This window comes from Brachyhypopomus gauderio, chromosome 12 (assembly GCF_052324685.1).
Source record: "Brachyhypopomus gauderio isolate BG-103 chromosome 12, BGAUD_0.2, whole genome shotgun sequence".
In the NCBI taxonomy this organism is placed as follows: Eukaryota; Metazoa; Chordata; class Actinopteri; order Gymnotiformes; family Hypopomidae; genus Brachyhypopomus; species Brachyhypopomus gauderio.
Window position 1 is genome coordinate 19,730,483 of NC_135222.1, and position 15,459 is coordinate 19,745,941.

At 42.7% G+C, this 15,459-nt stretch overlaps 2 protein-coding genes across 4 annotated transcripts in view; one reads left to right on the forward strand and one right to left on the reverse strand.

The window, feature by feature from the left end:
- sbf2 (SET binding factor 2) overlaps positions 1-9,450 on the reverse strand; it is a 77,789-nt gene extending 68,339 nt beyond the window's left edge. For all 3 annotated transcript variants that reach the window (XM_077023620.1, XM_077023621.1, XM_077023619.1), the window contains exon 1: positions 9,294-9,450. In XM_077023620.1, coding sequence (XP_076879735.1) covers positions 9,294-9,348 — 55 coding nt within the window. In that variant the 5' untranslated portion in view covers positions 9,349-9,450. The remainder of the gene's footprint in view (positions 1-9,293) is intronic.
- Positions 9,451-11,842: 2,392 nt separating this feature from the next.
- Positions 11,843-14,431, forward strand: adma (adrenomedullin a). The gene is made up of 4 exons (XM_077023622.1): positions 11,843-11,973; positions 12,567-12,679; positions 12,791-12,904; positions 13,125-14,431. The coding sequence occupies exons 2-4, from the start codon at positions 12,576-12,578 to the stop codon at positions 13,432-13,434; spliced, it is 528 nt and encodes a 175-aa protein (XP_076879737.1). The 5' UTR covers positions 11,843-11,973; positions 12,567-12,575; the 3' UTR covers positions 13,435-14,431.
- The last annotated feature ends 1,028 nt before the right edge of the window (positions 14,432-15,459 follow it).

Genomic DNA, 15,459 nt, shown 5'->3' on the forward strand with positions numbered 1-15,459 from the left:
CTTGGGTGACAGACATAGATAATGCGAGTTGAGATTGGTGATGGGGCATTTGTAGCCAAGTCAGTCACATCCTTTGCTTGGGGAATTTGGTTTTAGAGGCTGTAAGCTAAGGATGGTGGTTAAGGAATTATCAAGGACAGACAGTGGCTGTGGATGAGGAGAGCACAGACTAGCATTATAAAGAAGGGCGAAGATGTTTGATGTCTTAGGTATGGGCAGGTGGTTTGCTGAGTCATGTCATTGTCATGGTAGATCCAGATGAAATCGGTGACACTGGGCATGTATTAATGGTGACAGTGCGGTTTGGCCTTAGTCACCAGGCAGGCCAGTACGGATCTGTTGTATTAGGAAATGTTTGGTGGCAGAGCGAGCAAAATCAATATGGAATTGGTAGCATTGAGAATGCATTAACGATGCTAATGTGGCTTAGGTGCGCCTTTAGTGGATGAGGAGGTCAATAAACATGTAAAAACTATTAAATCCATTATTCAAAATCCTATAACGTTACTGGAAAACGCGCTTTTTTAAGTTTAACCCTCTGAACTAAACAGAATAACTTTTGCAATTCATTGTATGCTTATTACAAGTGTCACATATTTCTTCTTTCTTCTTTTTTTGCTTGATTTGGTTTAAATTTGTATTGAACTTCCAAGAAACCCTAAGGATAATTTGCATAATGTTTTCATTTAAATATTTGCTGCTGAATGATTTACAGTAATCAAATTAAAATCAAAGCATTTTACCCAGAACCTTATTTTTTTCTTAGGTTTTTATGTTGGTTCTGTATAATTGAATATACTAAATATATATTTTACTGTATACATTCCCAAGATGTATTACTCCAATTTCTTTTTTTTTATCCCAAACATTTTTTGGGATAGGTGTTAATATTCATTATTCATATATACATAATGAATACATTCCATCAATTTCTGTAAACAGGCATTTCTTACACTTCTAATGGTGGACAAAGGCAGAAGATGTATTTTTTACATTAGTGTGAACTGTCTTGGGGACAATCCTCCCTCTTCTTGTAGTCCCCAAGAGGGCAGGACTTCATGACGTCACCGTCATACCAAACTGCTTAATAATGAAATTATCTGTATTGCAAGGTTTTATATATTTATGGGTATGTAGCAATTCATTCTGTAATCAGCCCAAACCTGTTTCAGGTGAGATCAGCCCAGACTTGCTTCATTATTGTCTAATAGCTCATGTGAGACATGAGTGTCCTGGACTCATCTACCTACAGGCTGCAACGTGTTAATTTATTGACCCCAATGAAAAACAGGCTCAGTAGGTATTACACAGAAAACCAAAAACAAAATAGACCAAATACCAAAACCAGAGAAACAAATAGAACAAATAACTACTATATATATATATATATATATATATATATATATATATATATATATATATATATATATATATATACACACACACACACACACACACACACATATATATATATATACACATGTATATACACACACACTTTTTTTATGCTGCCACCATAACATTACTGTTTTATGCATGTTTTTGCTGTTTTGGGCTTTTTTTTTTTTTTTTACACTAACGCTCTGTTCTTACTTGTTGGCATTCTGAAAAAAACGTTATTCCATGCCCAATAGGTGAACCCATGCTGCTCGGTAAACATTACCATGGCGATAACGTTCCGTCAGAGTAAGTTGACGAATGGTATATAGCTGTTTTGCTGCCTCGTGTATTAACATGGCACTGCACGTTCCCCAAAGAAGGAGTTTTCGCTTGTGTATGTTAACCACCATTTTATGGTAAAAAGTGAACTGAAACTAAAGATTATTAGCAATGAAATCAAACAATGTTTTTAAAAAGTACTGCGCAGATATGTAAAAAGAGACTGTATTCAACATAGGGAAAAAATGAGTTAATATTTAAAACAAATGTGAATCATTTTCTGCTTGAGATACTGTGACAAGTGGGAAACCCCAAACTTCAGAGTAATAGCGTATTTGCTGAATGTTCATGACAGATCGCTGACAATATGCTCAGCACTGCCACACACATGTGAAGTTATAAGAAACCAATGCAAACCACACTACACGTGAGCCACAGACACACTGCACACTTTTCTAGAAGACCAGAAACAAACTGAGCAGCCCAGCGTCAGTGCTACGTGGACACAGGCAGCACACTCCAGCTCCCCCGATGAAAGACCATCGCACCAGGGCGATTTCTTTCCGACGTTGCAGGCCACGTTTTCACGTTCATTTTTGTTTGACGTGGGACTCCGCAAACACGTTGGCCGGGAGGAGAGCAGCACTGCTGACAATTTCATTTCTGAATTTAATCTACACCAACAAAATAATTTTAAACAAGAAACTACTGGCTGCATGCAATATCTAAAATCACTACATTGGTCTACAAAATTATAACCTATAACCTTAAAATTCTCTTTTTCTTCCATAAATATCTTTTAAGTCTAAAATAACACTAACAGGAGGGAAATCTCATGGGGAGCAGACATAAGTGGAAGGAGAGAGTCCACACATATGTGGCCTTTAATTCATAAGGGGGAGCCCACAAGTCCAAAAACAACTGGTGATGCTTCCCAGGGCAAGAAAAGCTCTCTGCTGTTAGAAGGCAGAAGCCCTGAGTGAAAACAGATCATGATGTAGCTCCGTAACACACACCCCATGCTACGTCAAGGACCACGTCTACATCAGAGCACATGCTACATGGCATTAGTGGCTCCATCATTTATAGCGGACCCACCTGACAAGAGGAATGCAGTCATCTCTCCATCATTCTAGAGTCACAACACTTAACGTTGCCCAGGCCTGGACATCTAATCACACAACACTGTTAAAGAAACCCACGCTGCGTGTTAATCACCATCATCCAGGTCCATTGTCGAATGGAAAGACTTCATGCATGATTACAGGTCATGAAATAAAGGAACAGAATACAGTGAGCATGAACTGGTAGTTTGTTCTGTATCACAGGAGAACAGTCCAAGATGATACGTCATCACACACATGCATGGCCCTCGGTCCCCCCCCCCCCCCCCCCCCCACACACACACACACACACACACAAACACAGACAGGACTGGCTGTCAGCAGTTCCTACAAGATTTCACTAGGGAGCGATTCATCTCTAAGGCTGTTCGGGACTGTCCCCAGGGACTGCGGTCTGGGTCTGAGCAGTGCACCAGTCACGACAACAGATCAGATCTCTGCAGCCCTCATTAACTAAAATCGGATGTTTGAAATCCTGAACCGTTTCAGATCTTCCCCAAGACACATGCAGGCAAAAGAATTAATAGCATTCCAGAAATGTCCAAACTAAAACTACTGCATCATGGTACAGTCATCCATCTACTGACAACACTGAAGGAGCAGAGCAGGACGTCCTGATTCTGATCTTTCCAACACAAACAAAAATATATACTGTCAAGGATCAGCTTACAATAACACTGAAAAAACGAATCCAAGATGGTATTTCCCACTCTGCATTTACGGCACGAAGCGAACCGTAAGTGAAGACCCGCGTACGGGAAACAACACTGACGCAATTTACAACAGGGCAACACTCAGCACATCTTACAAGCACATCTTAACATTTAATGGGGTAAATTAAAATGACAAGCAGAACATTTTTTAACCCCCCCAAAAAAGTGAACAGATATTGTTCACTTTTTGGGGGGGTTAAAAAATGTCTTTGCACATATTGACTCATGGCTCAGAAACATGGGTTTGAGCAGAGCGCTCCTGAAAGCCGTCAGAAGAGATGGTTCTGCCCATAAGGACCAAGCAAAAGCTGACCATGCCGACAACCAAAGTTTGGGATTTAACATATTTAAAACAGATCGATATTTTCAGATCTCCTGCAGCCAGTCCCCTATGGTGGATGTTTAAATGTTGGCTGTGGTTTGAGTCTGGAACACGTGCACAGAGAAGAACAGAACATGAACCAGCACTCGTGTGCTTTCAGAAAGCCTGGACTGCTCATCAGTCTTTTCTAGTGGAAAGTTTCATACCACATTTTGCCAATTCTCAAAGCAGCAGTTTGTCACAATAAATCGGTGGTGGTGGTGGTGGTGGGGTGAAATGTGGACCTTGATTAATGCCTAAAGAAGAATTCAGCATCTTCCTGCCACACTGCCATGTTAACACCTGCTCGGCACACAGACAGGTGGGTTTCTGGAGAAGAGTTGGAAGCTTATCCATCATTCTTCCTATATAACCTTTTGGAAAGAAGAACTTTCACTTCACATATCTATATTTCAATAGCCATTATCAGTTCAACACTACATCATTGTTATGTAACAGGAAAACACCTACAGCCTGACACTACAGCCAATGGGTTTCCTTAGTCAGATAGTCACCCATTCGATCCCAAGAGCACACCATGTTCTAAAGAGGAGATATCTATGCAAAGGTAGATGCTTTTGTTTGGATTGCAAAGGGCATCAATGATGACCAAATCTGTGATGTCCAGGAAGCAGCACAATCAGCATGAACAGATAGAGAACTGGAAAAAGGTTCAGTGGGAGGGATGTACAGCTCCAAGACCGATCCGGAAGACTGGGAGTCCAACACGGTACACGTCAGCATATCAACACTGTGGTTTACTTTGCCTCTATCAACCCATGAAACCAAACAATCTGAAACAAGAGATAAGCCCTGTGAAAGGTCTCCATCCACATGATGAATAACTACACTTCACCATGTGTCCAAAACAAACATCAAAATCTAAGACCCATCTGAAAGACCGGCAAAGTGCATGTTGTCACCAGAGACAGAGACCAGATGTCACTGCACAAATTCATCTTACACAGGCATCTACATTCACTGTCCAAGTGTAATGACAGCTGGGATGTAAAGTAAAGACCCAGACCACTGCATTATGAACCTTGTTTTCTGCATTTCCTGTTTAATCACCCAGACTGTTAGAAATCGACACCCAAAAATAAAACTTTATTTAAGTTTATTGCATTTATATTCATATGTAGTTCATGTAGGGAAAACAACTGTGAATCAGTCAGCACAATCGAGACCTTGGCTTGTGATTGCAGAACAGATCGGACGCTGCATGATGGCAGCAGGACCTGTAAAAATTCTGATGGTTGGTGAACTTCTAATGTTCTAATGTTACCAGACCATAATTCTGCACAAGCCTTGCCCTACACAGAGAGATTCACCAGCACCAGACCAGGCCTGGAGCTCAGATGGCTGTTGAAAATGACATCTGTTATCTTCATCAGACACATTGCATAACAGCGAGAAACATTTGGTTTTAGCATGCATCAGAAAATCTCTATCAGCAATAATTCTAGTTTGAAAGCAGTGCTGACGACAACACGCGAGAGGAACTTCACTTTATTAGATCGATTAAAGCCATTTTTGATCCACTGTAAACAAATTGCTAAACACAACTACAACATGATCCTTGCCAGAAATACTTTTCCATATAAATGCAGAGCGAGAGAGCGAGCGAACTGATGCTGCGTTCACCTGAACCCAGGATACAGAATGTTCTAGAAAATTCCATCCTTCTGTCCACAAGAACACATCAATAATGCAATACAACGCTTTGATGTGCCCTGACAACTGTTGGGAAAATCCAAAGTTTCTGTAATAAATGATAGGACCTCTCCAGAAGCCATGATATGATATGGTAGCAGGAATGTGGGTTTTCATAGAAGACTCCTGTCCTACATGAGGTGAGAAGACAGCAAATCGCATCTCTTCATCACTGAATAATACGACAAATGAAAAAGTGCTTACAGCACAAGGCCAAAACGCATTTACAAAAATAAGACACTACACCCAGCTACAGTAACTATTAGGTTTTTACTGTAATATAACAACTGGAAGTCCTTATTCCCACTCCCAACCTGTTGGTGAAACAATCCAATATTACATCAGACATATTAGTTGCTCGCACCATCTGAACTTAGTGTTACAACTCTTCTATAAGAGGAGACAGGCGCCATGAAAGTCTTACTAAACTACATATACCAGGACATACATACATTTATAAAGGAAGATGTACATCTTGCGCGCGCACACACACAGACACACACACACACACATTCCAGGCAATGACCCGTCACACATTTCCACTGCACAGCCCTAATATAACGACGAAGGCAGATGTAACCACCACCATCATCATCATCATCATCATCATCATCCTGGCTACTAAACGCTCCTCTGGAAGAGAGCTGAACGCCACAACCACTCTGCACTCTCAGGGTTTGGAAGGCCTGGTCCAGTTCTCCTCAAAGATTCTGGCACAGCCCGGTTCAGTCAACACAAAAACACTGGCAAACAACAGGGGCCAAGTTACAAAATGATGAAATACAGCAATAGCACCAAATGTTTATGCATTTTCTTTAAAAGCACCTGAGAAAAAGGCTTAGGAGTCCAGACATTTTCCACAAATGTTTCGTAGTACGTCCTACTTTTTACAATGTGCTGACAAAACATGTTTTAAATCTACAACCATTTAACACCTGTTAAACCACACTTAAGAGGATTAGCCAAGAAAACATCCCTCATCCACTGCCAAGAGTCAAGCTGAGTATGTCCAAATCACACAGAGAACATCAGCGAGGAGCAAAAGAGGCTATAACACGAGCTGAAAATGTTTAAGCCACACTTAAAAACCTCTGGCTTCGCTCCACAGCCAAGAGCTCACAGCTGTCAAATAATGGTGCGCTGAAAACAGACCTTTTCAGACCAAGTGCTACAGACCTTTTCATCTCAGTCAAATGCACAGGGGTGTAAGTGCAAGATCGGATTCCTCCGTGTCCACTTTACTGAGCAACACGTGCCAGGCAGGAGCCTTACAGCCAATATAGTCATAACATTCCACCTCCGCTAAGGAAAAGCATCCAGTAAGCTTACACGCAAAAGTACACCACAGTGCACTCTCAGATACCCTCAAAGTGGTAACATAGTTTATAGATCAAACAAAACGCAGTACCGCACGATAACGTACAAGGCCGACATTCTTTTAATTGTTGTTACCACGCAACAACACACCCTAGAATCATAGAGTCTACATTAAATATGACAGAATATTTGCACTTTGTGACACTTTTCTCAGGAGAGTGTGACATTTCCTGGTGCTTCAAAAACAAACTGATGTCGTTATGAGGCACAGTGGCCTTTAGGAATAAGGTCAAGGCTTTGGCAAGTCCATGGCACACCACTTGTGGGTGAATTTATTTTCTGTTCTAATTTTACTGTTCCCAATGTGGACAGAATTGATCTGAGTTCAACACATAGAATGAACTGCAACAAAACATACACATACTGAAATTATTTCTCCTTGCAACTTTGTCGCAATCACAATAACATGTTAAAAATAAGCATAACCAGCAGTGTTCTTTAGGGTGACAGCAAAGATGACACACACCCACTTAGTCAACAAAAAACTGTAGGATGACTTACAACAGACAGCAAGGTTGTTCCTTGATTATAGATCCCAAAGAGATTATATCTAGGCAGGCTTTGCCAAAACTCTCCCACATTCTTGCATTTCGAATGTTATGCACTTCTGGCATCATCATCATCATCATCATTCATTCATTCATTCATTAGGAGGACTCCGAGCTTCCAGCAACAGATGTGGATGCCGTGCTGAAGACCAAACAGCTGAAACCAGCACCGTCATTCATGTCAACAGTGGCAGAAGAGATGGAGTGGGTCGAAGGAAGAAGTGGTGTTGTCAGGGGACAGCCTCCGCTCCAGTGTGCTGCCCAAAACCAGGAGAATCAGGCACCCTGGGCAAAGACTCATCCATTCATTAAAATTCTCTAATGATTATCTAGTAATATCTCACTAGTATGTGAGCAAGACACCTGAGCCCAGAGCAGGCTCCACGGACATTTTGTTCCCCTGCACAAGAAAGTCATTTGTCCTTTGGCCTGGGGGGGAACACTGCAACAACTGACACCATGGTCTCAGCCGCATGACAGGCGTTTCTTTAAGTCAGAGTCCTGGACAGAGTCCAGGGCTGTGTGCCCACTACACATCCACGCTCGGCCAGAAACGTGCCTCTCCAAGGACCCACAGAGAAGTGACTGAGAAGACTGATTCTCCATGCGTCCATGTGAACGGGACGCTGTCGATTTATTCAGCGTCAGTGTGCGAGAGGACTTGCAGGAAATCGAATCTGAAAGGAAAAAAGTGCAGGAACCATTCCAGCAGCCCAAATAACAGAGAAGGTTTCCATGAAGTTACTGCAAACTGCTCCACATCAACAGGAATGTGAAGTCTGGAATCATAGGCAGAGTCATAAATATTGTACGACATAGCTTGCATAACCTACAGAACAGGGCTAAGTGGGGGCAGGGTCAACACATTTGGGTAAAAACCCAGAATGTTGGACACTTGTCTAAAGTAACAGTCAAAAGGTGCTATGTTTGGCTTTGTTTTGGGTTTTTTTTTTTGGGGGGGGGGGGGGGGGGGGGGGGGGAGTAATCACTACATAGTGAAAAATCGTGCACACCCTCAGGTATCATAGCAGAACTCTACAGCTCCTGAAATGCACAACACAGAGGTGCTGTGGCTACACCTGCGAGCCGAGCGCAGTTGTAATCACGCCAGTTTCCTCCCAGTTGCGACTGTGCATCCGCTTTCCACAACAAAGGAAGCGCGCGCTCTCCCGAACTTCTCCTGCAGCCCGCCCCGTGCGCTCGCGCTCGACACGAGCCAGTGTGAGGACGGGGACTGCGTAACGAACCCAAAAACGGGAAAATTCATTATTAATGATCGTGTTGTCATGCATAAACAAATTTGGGATTTTTGCATAAAAGCATAAATAGTCCGTTTGCTCGTTAATGAAGAGTAATGTAACTACTTCACGTTTAAAATCACACCGTTAAAGCCTCAGTTGGTTCACCTGAGCTGTCCACCGACCCAAACACACACACACACACACACACACACACACACACACACACACACACACACACACACACACACACAGCAGGACGTGACAAATTTGTAATGTAGGATCTACAACAGCCTATCGGACGTATTTCACACATGAATACAGAGTGAAGTGGTTGTGGTCACCTGGCGAGTGAGGTGAGACGGTCTACCGTGTGGTTCACGCTCAGAAGGTGAAGCAACAGTGTGTGTGTGTGTGTGTGTGTGTGTCCTGGCACGAGAAACCTCACACAGCAGCTGCCAGGAGAGCAAAGCTAGCGCAGGCAACGCTGACGGCCTGAACAAACCTTCACATTCTCACCTCCTTAACTCCTGCTAGGAGAAACGCGGGTAAAAACTTACCCGTTTTCTCTTGATCGTATCCAACGATGATAAAATAATCAGCCAGTCTAGCCATGTTTGCCCCTTTTTTCGAATTCTTCCAACACAATTCAACATTTTTCTTTCTTCAAAAGCACAGCCATGTTTGACACAAACGACGCCAGTGCGCATGCGCGCAGCTGCCCGCGCCGTCGCATGGGCGTGGACCGTGTCGTTTACAAATAGAAAGTGGTCAGCCACCGTTTACTGGGATGTCCGCCCGGTCCGCCCCGGTCCACCCCGCTCTCTCGGCTCCGGGATAAACAGTAGACTCCACACGAGTGAATATGCAAAACGGGGTTTTTTGTCCTTCCCATCTTCGACTGGACTCATGTACAGTTTGCGATATTTCCACTGACAGAGTTTTATAGGGTGACAATTCTGCCTAAAGGTGCATTTCGGAAACAAACGCTCGAACTCACACGACATAAATGGGCCAGTGCCAGATATCAGTTTTGGGACATTTCTTAATGTCGGAAATAACAAAATCGCATCAGAAGGTATTTTTTTTAAAAAGCAATGAGAATTTTCACAGTCACGGTCAACATTCAACGTCCACGTTGTTAGAACATCGCACTAAATGTGAGACCTTTGATATTTACAGTGTCAGATGGAAGCCGTCAACGTCACGTGAAGCAGGTGGTGGCTTGGATAGGTCTCGTGCCTGAGTACAGTTCCTGTTGCCACGTTCATTAACCTGTACAGTATATCTGAGATGTGCAGCTATGCCAGGCATATTCACAGGTGGCTCCAGGTAAGAGGAAGAACACATTACAACTTGACTTATACACTTGATTATGATTCCAGTTTCCAGGGAATTGTATACCCTCACACACACACTCAACAAACAAAAAAGTTAATGACAAGACTTCCATCACCTGTACAATCAGGTTCCTTCTTTAAAATGTCTTCAACTTGTCATTCATATCTGTACCATACTGAATTAACAAAAAATAACCATATATGGACTGATTCACAAATTACCCCTGCAGGGTTTGTTTGCCTGTTGTGAAATCTCTCAATCAGTTCCATACAAGGATAAACTAGTGACGTGTGCAGTGCAGGATTTTCGTCTGGTGCTAATTAGCATGACCAAACATTCATCACATGCTCATTCTAACAGAACCCATGAGTGTCACATTCTTTTGTACACATCCATGTTTGTCTGTCATGGAACAGATCAAACAATTGCAGGAAATTCCAGTGCTTCTTATTGAGTGATACACACAGGGGCCAGAATAAGTCGATCAGATCTGAAGTTCAGAGGTCATGTATTTGCATTTGATGACTGGATTTGATGACTCACTTGATTCTTACAACTCAAATGAATTCGTGTCACATGCCTATTACACTTACTCAGATCTAGTGCTCAGTCATAAGTGTCATTTTTCACAAATTCTATCAAAGAACTCTTTACAGAGTCTAAAACCGCTGAACACGTGAAGTGTCCCTGCAAAACATTAGAAAAGAGGCCCATATGCACACATGCAGACCCAATAGTGCTGCCTGAAGGTTTTGATGAACATGAACATAGCAACAAGTCATTCTAAAGGCATTTTCTAGAAATATTCTCTCCCCTGGGTCTTGTAATCAACATCTGCTTGAAGACCTATTTCCACATTGTCTTAACCCATCTGTCTCACATTATAGTTCTCTTTCAGTCTATGGTAAAATGTATTTTCTGGTTTAAAAGAAAAAGGCAATTTCCTCTTTGATTTGAACGATATGCAATATTTGTAATGACAGCTTTGAGTTGTGTATGTTTTAGTGCAGTTCAGTAGGGCCATAGATGACCATTTAATCTGAGGTAACATGTATAGCATATCCATAAACTCAAGATGAGAAAGTCGACTACTCCTAACGTCTCTCAAGCTTCAGAAGATTCCAGAACATTCCAGAACATACTGACAGAAAACACCATGAAGTACCGTTAAAGGTTGTTTAAGGTCAAGTAGCCTACACTCGGAAATCTAAGAAAGTTCAAGTATTTAGAAAAACTAACAAAAAACTGTAAGAAAACGAGAGCATGATTCATTTGTTTCCTATTTTTAGAACAAGCGTAATTAATTCAAAAGAAACAATATGGTTGCAGTCCTAAAATAGTCTGAAGATGTTGCTGATCATTTTTAAATTGAGTCCAGATTTCTTGATCTGTCCCCATTCAAGAAGGCGCTCATGTTCCTTCGCTTACCCACCCAAATATTTCAAGCATGAGCTATGTTACTAGCCTCTCAGAGGATCCACTTATTCATTTAGCTTTTGTTTGTCTTATGAATTAGGGACATGCAGCAACTTGGCATTTAATACCTTCCTGGCATATGTTGTTTTTTTAAATAGAACAACTAGAATATTATTTGCTTTAGGTTACAAAAAAGAGGAGGAGCAAAGAGATATTGTGCTCCGTGATCTCACTGATGTTTGGTGGCGCTGCAGAGAGGAAACACAGGCTGGGCTGGGGGGTGGGGGGGGGGGGCTAAGGATGAGAGCATGACAGCCCCTCCCTCCCACTCATCTCCAGTATAAATGCTCTCACGTCTGGTGTGGAGAGTTAGACTATTAGCCGAGTGTTACAGCTGCGTCTCAGCAAGTGAAAGCTGGATTATTGCCTCTACACAGACTCCTACAAGAATCGCCAACCCAAGTGAACTGCACAGCTTTACAGGTACAGACTCTATCATTGCAAGCTGACTATGGGGGCTGCTTAGACCTGAGGCTGATGGCTTCGTTCCTGCCTTTTTTTAGGTCGAGGTTACATTGCAATTGACTAGAATAGGTTATCTGGTTATATAAGAAGTTAATCTCTTATCTTATGTGCATAGTTAGAAAGCGCCTTCTGTGTGTCAGATGTTACGAGCCAGAATGCATTCATCAGTTTCCGACTGCCTTTTGACTTTGCAGTTCAAGTACTGGACCAGATGTAATGAGTCAGTTCTGACAAGATACAGGGAGATTAGAGTTCACACGTGTCCCTAGATTTTGGTTATTTTGTGTAGCCTTTGTCCTTTTTTCCCCCCGCTGGTCAGGGAACTGAAACATGGTTGTAAGTTTACTTATTTGCACAAACTGTGACCCTGTCTCCCCTATTAAATAAACACATGATGAGAGTAAATTGGTTGGCTTTTGGACTCTTGTGTAAGCTAAAGCAGGAGACACAGAACAGAGGAGATTTGTGCAGGTGGACTGAAGGGTGTCTGGCTGCGTTCAGCTTGCTGAAAAGTAAAATGTTGTTTGTTTTTTCTCCTTTATTCTCCATAGATATCAGAAATGAATCCCGTTGTTGTGTCTCTCTGTTGTTGCTGTCTGCTGGCTACTGTTGCACAGAGTGTGAATAGTGCAAACCTCGACCTCAGACAGCTTCTAAAGAGAAGGTGAGTTGGGCACACCGAGGTTTAAATATCATCGTATTTTACAAGTGATGGACTGATAGTGGTTTATCTTGTGTCATTTCTAATGGATTTCATTGCTCCATTTCTGATTAGTGTGTGGCAGAGGACGAAAAGGGATTTGACTAGCCTGTCTGCACTGAAGGAATCTGAGCTCGGGCAGTTCGTCAGACCCGAGGATGTCAAAGACTCCCTGCTTCCACATTCCCGGTAAGAAGACACATAATTCTCTAGTCACATAAATGCTGCTAGTCGATGGAACAGACGTGATTTCACTGAATTTAAAAGAAACTCATAATCATCACTTCAGAGAAGTGCAGATATTACCACATCTGTGAGATTTGCCAAGCTGGTCAAATAAGGAAGGCAAAGGCAGTGAGGAGTTTAGGACAGGAATGAACGCTCTTCTTCCCTCTTCCACCCTCTTCAGCACCGGGATCAGCGTGCGAACCAAACGCTCCAAGAACTCCATCAACCAGTCACGGAAGTCGGGCTGCTCTCTGGGAACCTGCACAGTTCACGACCTCGCATACCGGCTGCACCAGCTCAACAACAAACTGAAGATCAGCAGTGCTCCCATCGACAAGCTGGGCTCTGGGGGTTACGGGCGGAGGCGCAGGTCCGTCCCGGAGAGGCGCGTGTCCCTACGGCGTGAAGGGAGCCGGCTGAGGGCGGCGTGGAGCGGCGTGGCTCCCCGCTCGCAGCTGTACAAGCTGGAGGAGCTGCTCAGACGGACGTGAGCGTGCGTGCAGAGCGCCCCCCCGGGGGAGAGGGGTGTCGCGGCAGCCGAGAGTCACCGGCCAATTCTGAAATTCTACTCATGCCTCAGACTCCCGCCAAGAGTTCTCCGGCACATTCTTTTCCGAAGCGGCCGGGTGAACGGTCGCGTCGCACTGGAGGCGTCGCAAAAGCTAGAGCACAAAAACAACAGCTGTTCCACAAGCACTGTGAAAGAGAGAGAGAGAGAGAGAGGGAGAGAGAGAGAGAGAGGAAGCGGGGAGAGGCAAAGACGCTGTAGATGGGCATGACTGTGTGGTCCCCGCACTTACCCACGGGTCAGTGGCACTGATCCGAAGAACGAACCTCCTCCTCTCACGACAGAACCATTAACATCCTCTCACTGCTCCTCAGATGGACTATCCAGTAGGATTATGGAATCCAAGTAATCTGTGTGCCCAGTGACTTCCAAATGCTCTCTCAGAATAACCTCTGGACTTAAAGCCATCTAATTCAACAGGGAAAGATGAGTGATGATTCCGGAAAGATGGACTTTAAGAATAAAGCAATAAAGCTGTTATGTCTCAAACCACGATCTTGGACACTGTATGCAGGATGAATGCATTAGATTATATAAAATGTCTTTGTCAATCCTTTGTCAAGGATTGTATTCTACTTGAACATTATTATTGTTTGTATAGAGATATGTGCAATCTATATGTAATTTTTTTATTGACAGTATGTATATATGACAAAATCTCTAGATGTTATTATTTAATTATTTTATATTACTTTCTACCACTTAAAGAGAGCTATTTTTGTACAGGAAAAAAAGAATAAGGTATGTATGTTTGTATGTATGTATGTTGTAAAATAGGGCATTGTACGTATGGTAAAATATTCAGTTGTCATATGTGTTAAACTGTGGTAATAGAATGAATGTTTTTGAGTGTATAATAATATATTTGTACATGTGGTTAATGTGTGTACGAGTAAAGCTGTCCTCTAATAAACTTTGCATCAATCAAAGTTTGCATGAGATCCTTTATTGTCCATCCCACTGGGATGGACAGTGGGAATTGTACCAAGATAGTGTCATTAACCAGTGTGAGGGGACAGAAGTGGCTGTCCAGTCTGTCTGGCCGTGGAGCGTGGCGGGAGAGAACGCCTGATGTACATGTTTTTGGCTGCAAAGTTTTACAACGTGGCCTGAATGTAGCTTGGAGCAGAAACCTTCCTGCACTAGGACCGTGCTTGGTGGAAGATAGCGGGGATGCTGCTCTCTGGGGGAGGCAGGGGGTCAAACCGCATTCCTCACAGCTCCACAACACGGGGCTTTGCACTACAGGACTGCACCATGGGACATTGGTCTTAAACACATCATTATCATTCCTCTCCTAATGAGAAGGAACTTCAGCTATGCACTTTTATTGTCGCACCCATGCTGTTTTAAGGGGAAAGCCCTAAAGAATTTAATCATTTTTAGAGCAATAAACACAACCATGCAAAATAAATGCAGATGCTGCTAGTCGATGGAACAGACGTGATTTCACTGAATTTAAAAGAAAATATGATTTTAAAGTTTTGAAAAACTAAACTTTAACTTTGTTTCCCCCCCCCCCCCCCCCCCCCCCCCCCCCCCGAGCCAGATTCTTACGTCCTTTGGAGAGGCTGCAATGTCAGTCCATACAGCTTAAGTCTTAATTTGTCCTTGATACATTTAGTGCTCATTATTCTTGTAGTTTTGATACCAATCTGCATCCCAGAGTACTTTCAGCCTGCTAAGTGCTCTATCAGTCTGCCCTATCCTGACTCACATCTTTCTACATCTCGTGCATTTTTTACTATCAGGTTTTCCATAATGTTTGGTGTTAAAAGCCAAAATGTAAATATACTTGTAACATCTGAAGCAGGTATTATGGTGCAAATCTTTGACCACTCTTGGCAATTATAAAATAATACCCACTATAACTAAATTTTTTTTTGTCTTTAACATTTTCCAAGTTAAATAATGTCTTTTAACCAGTAAGTTTTAACAGCAGCATACA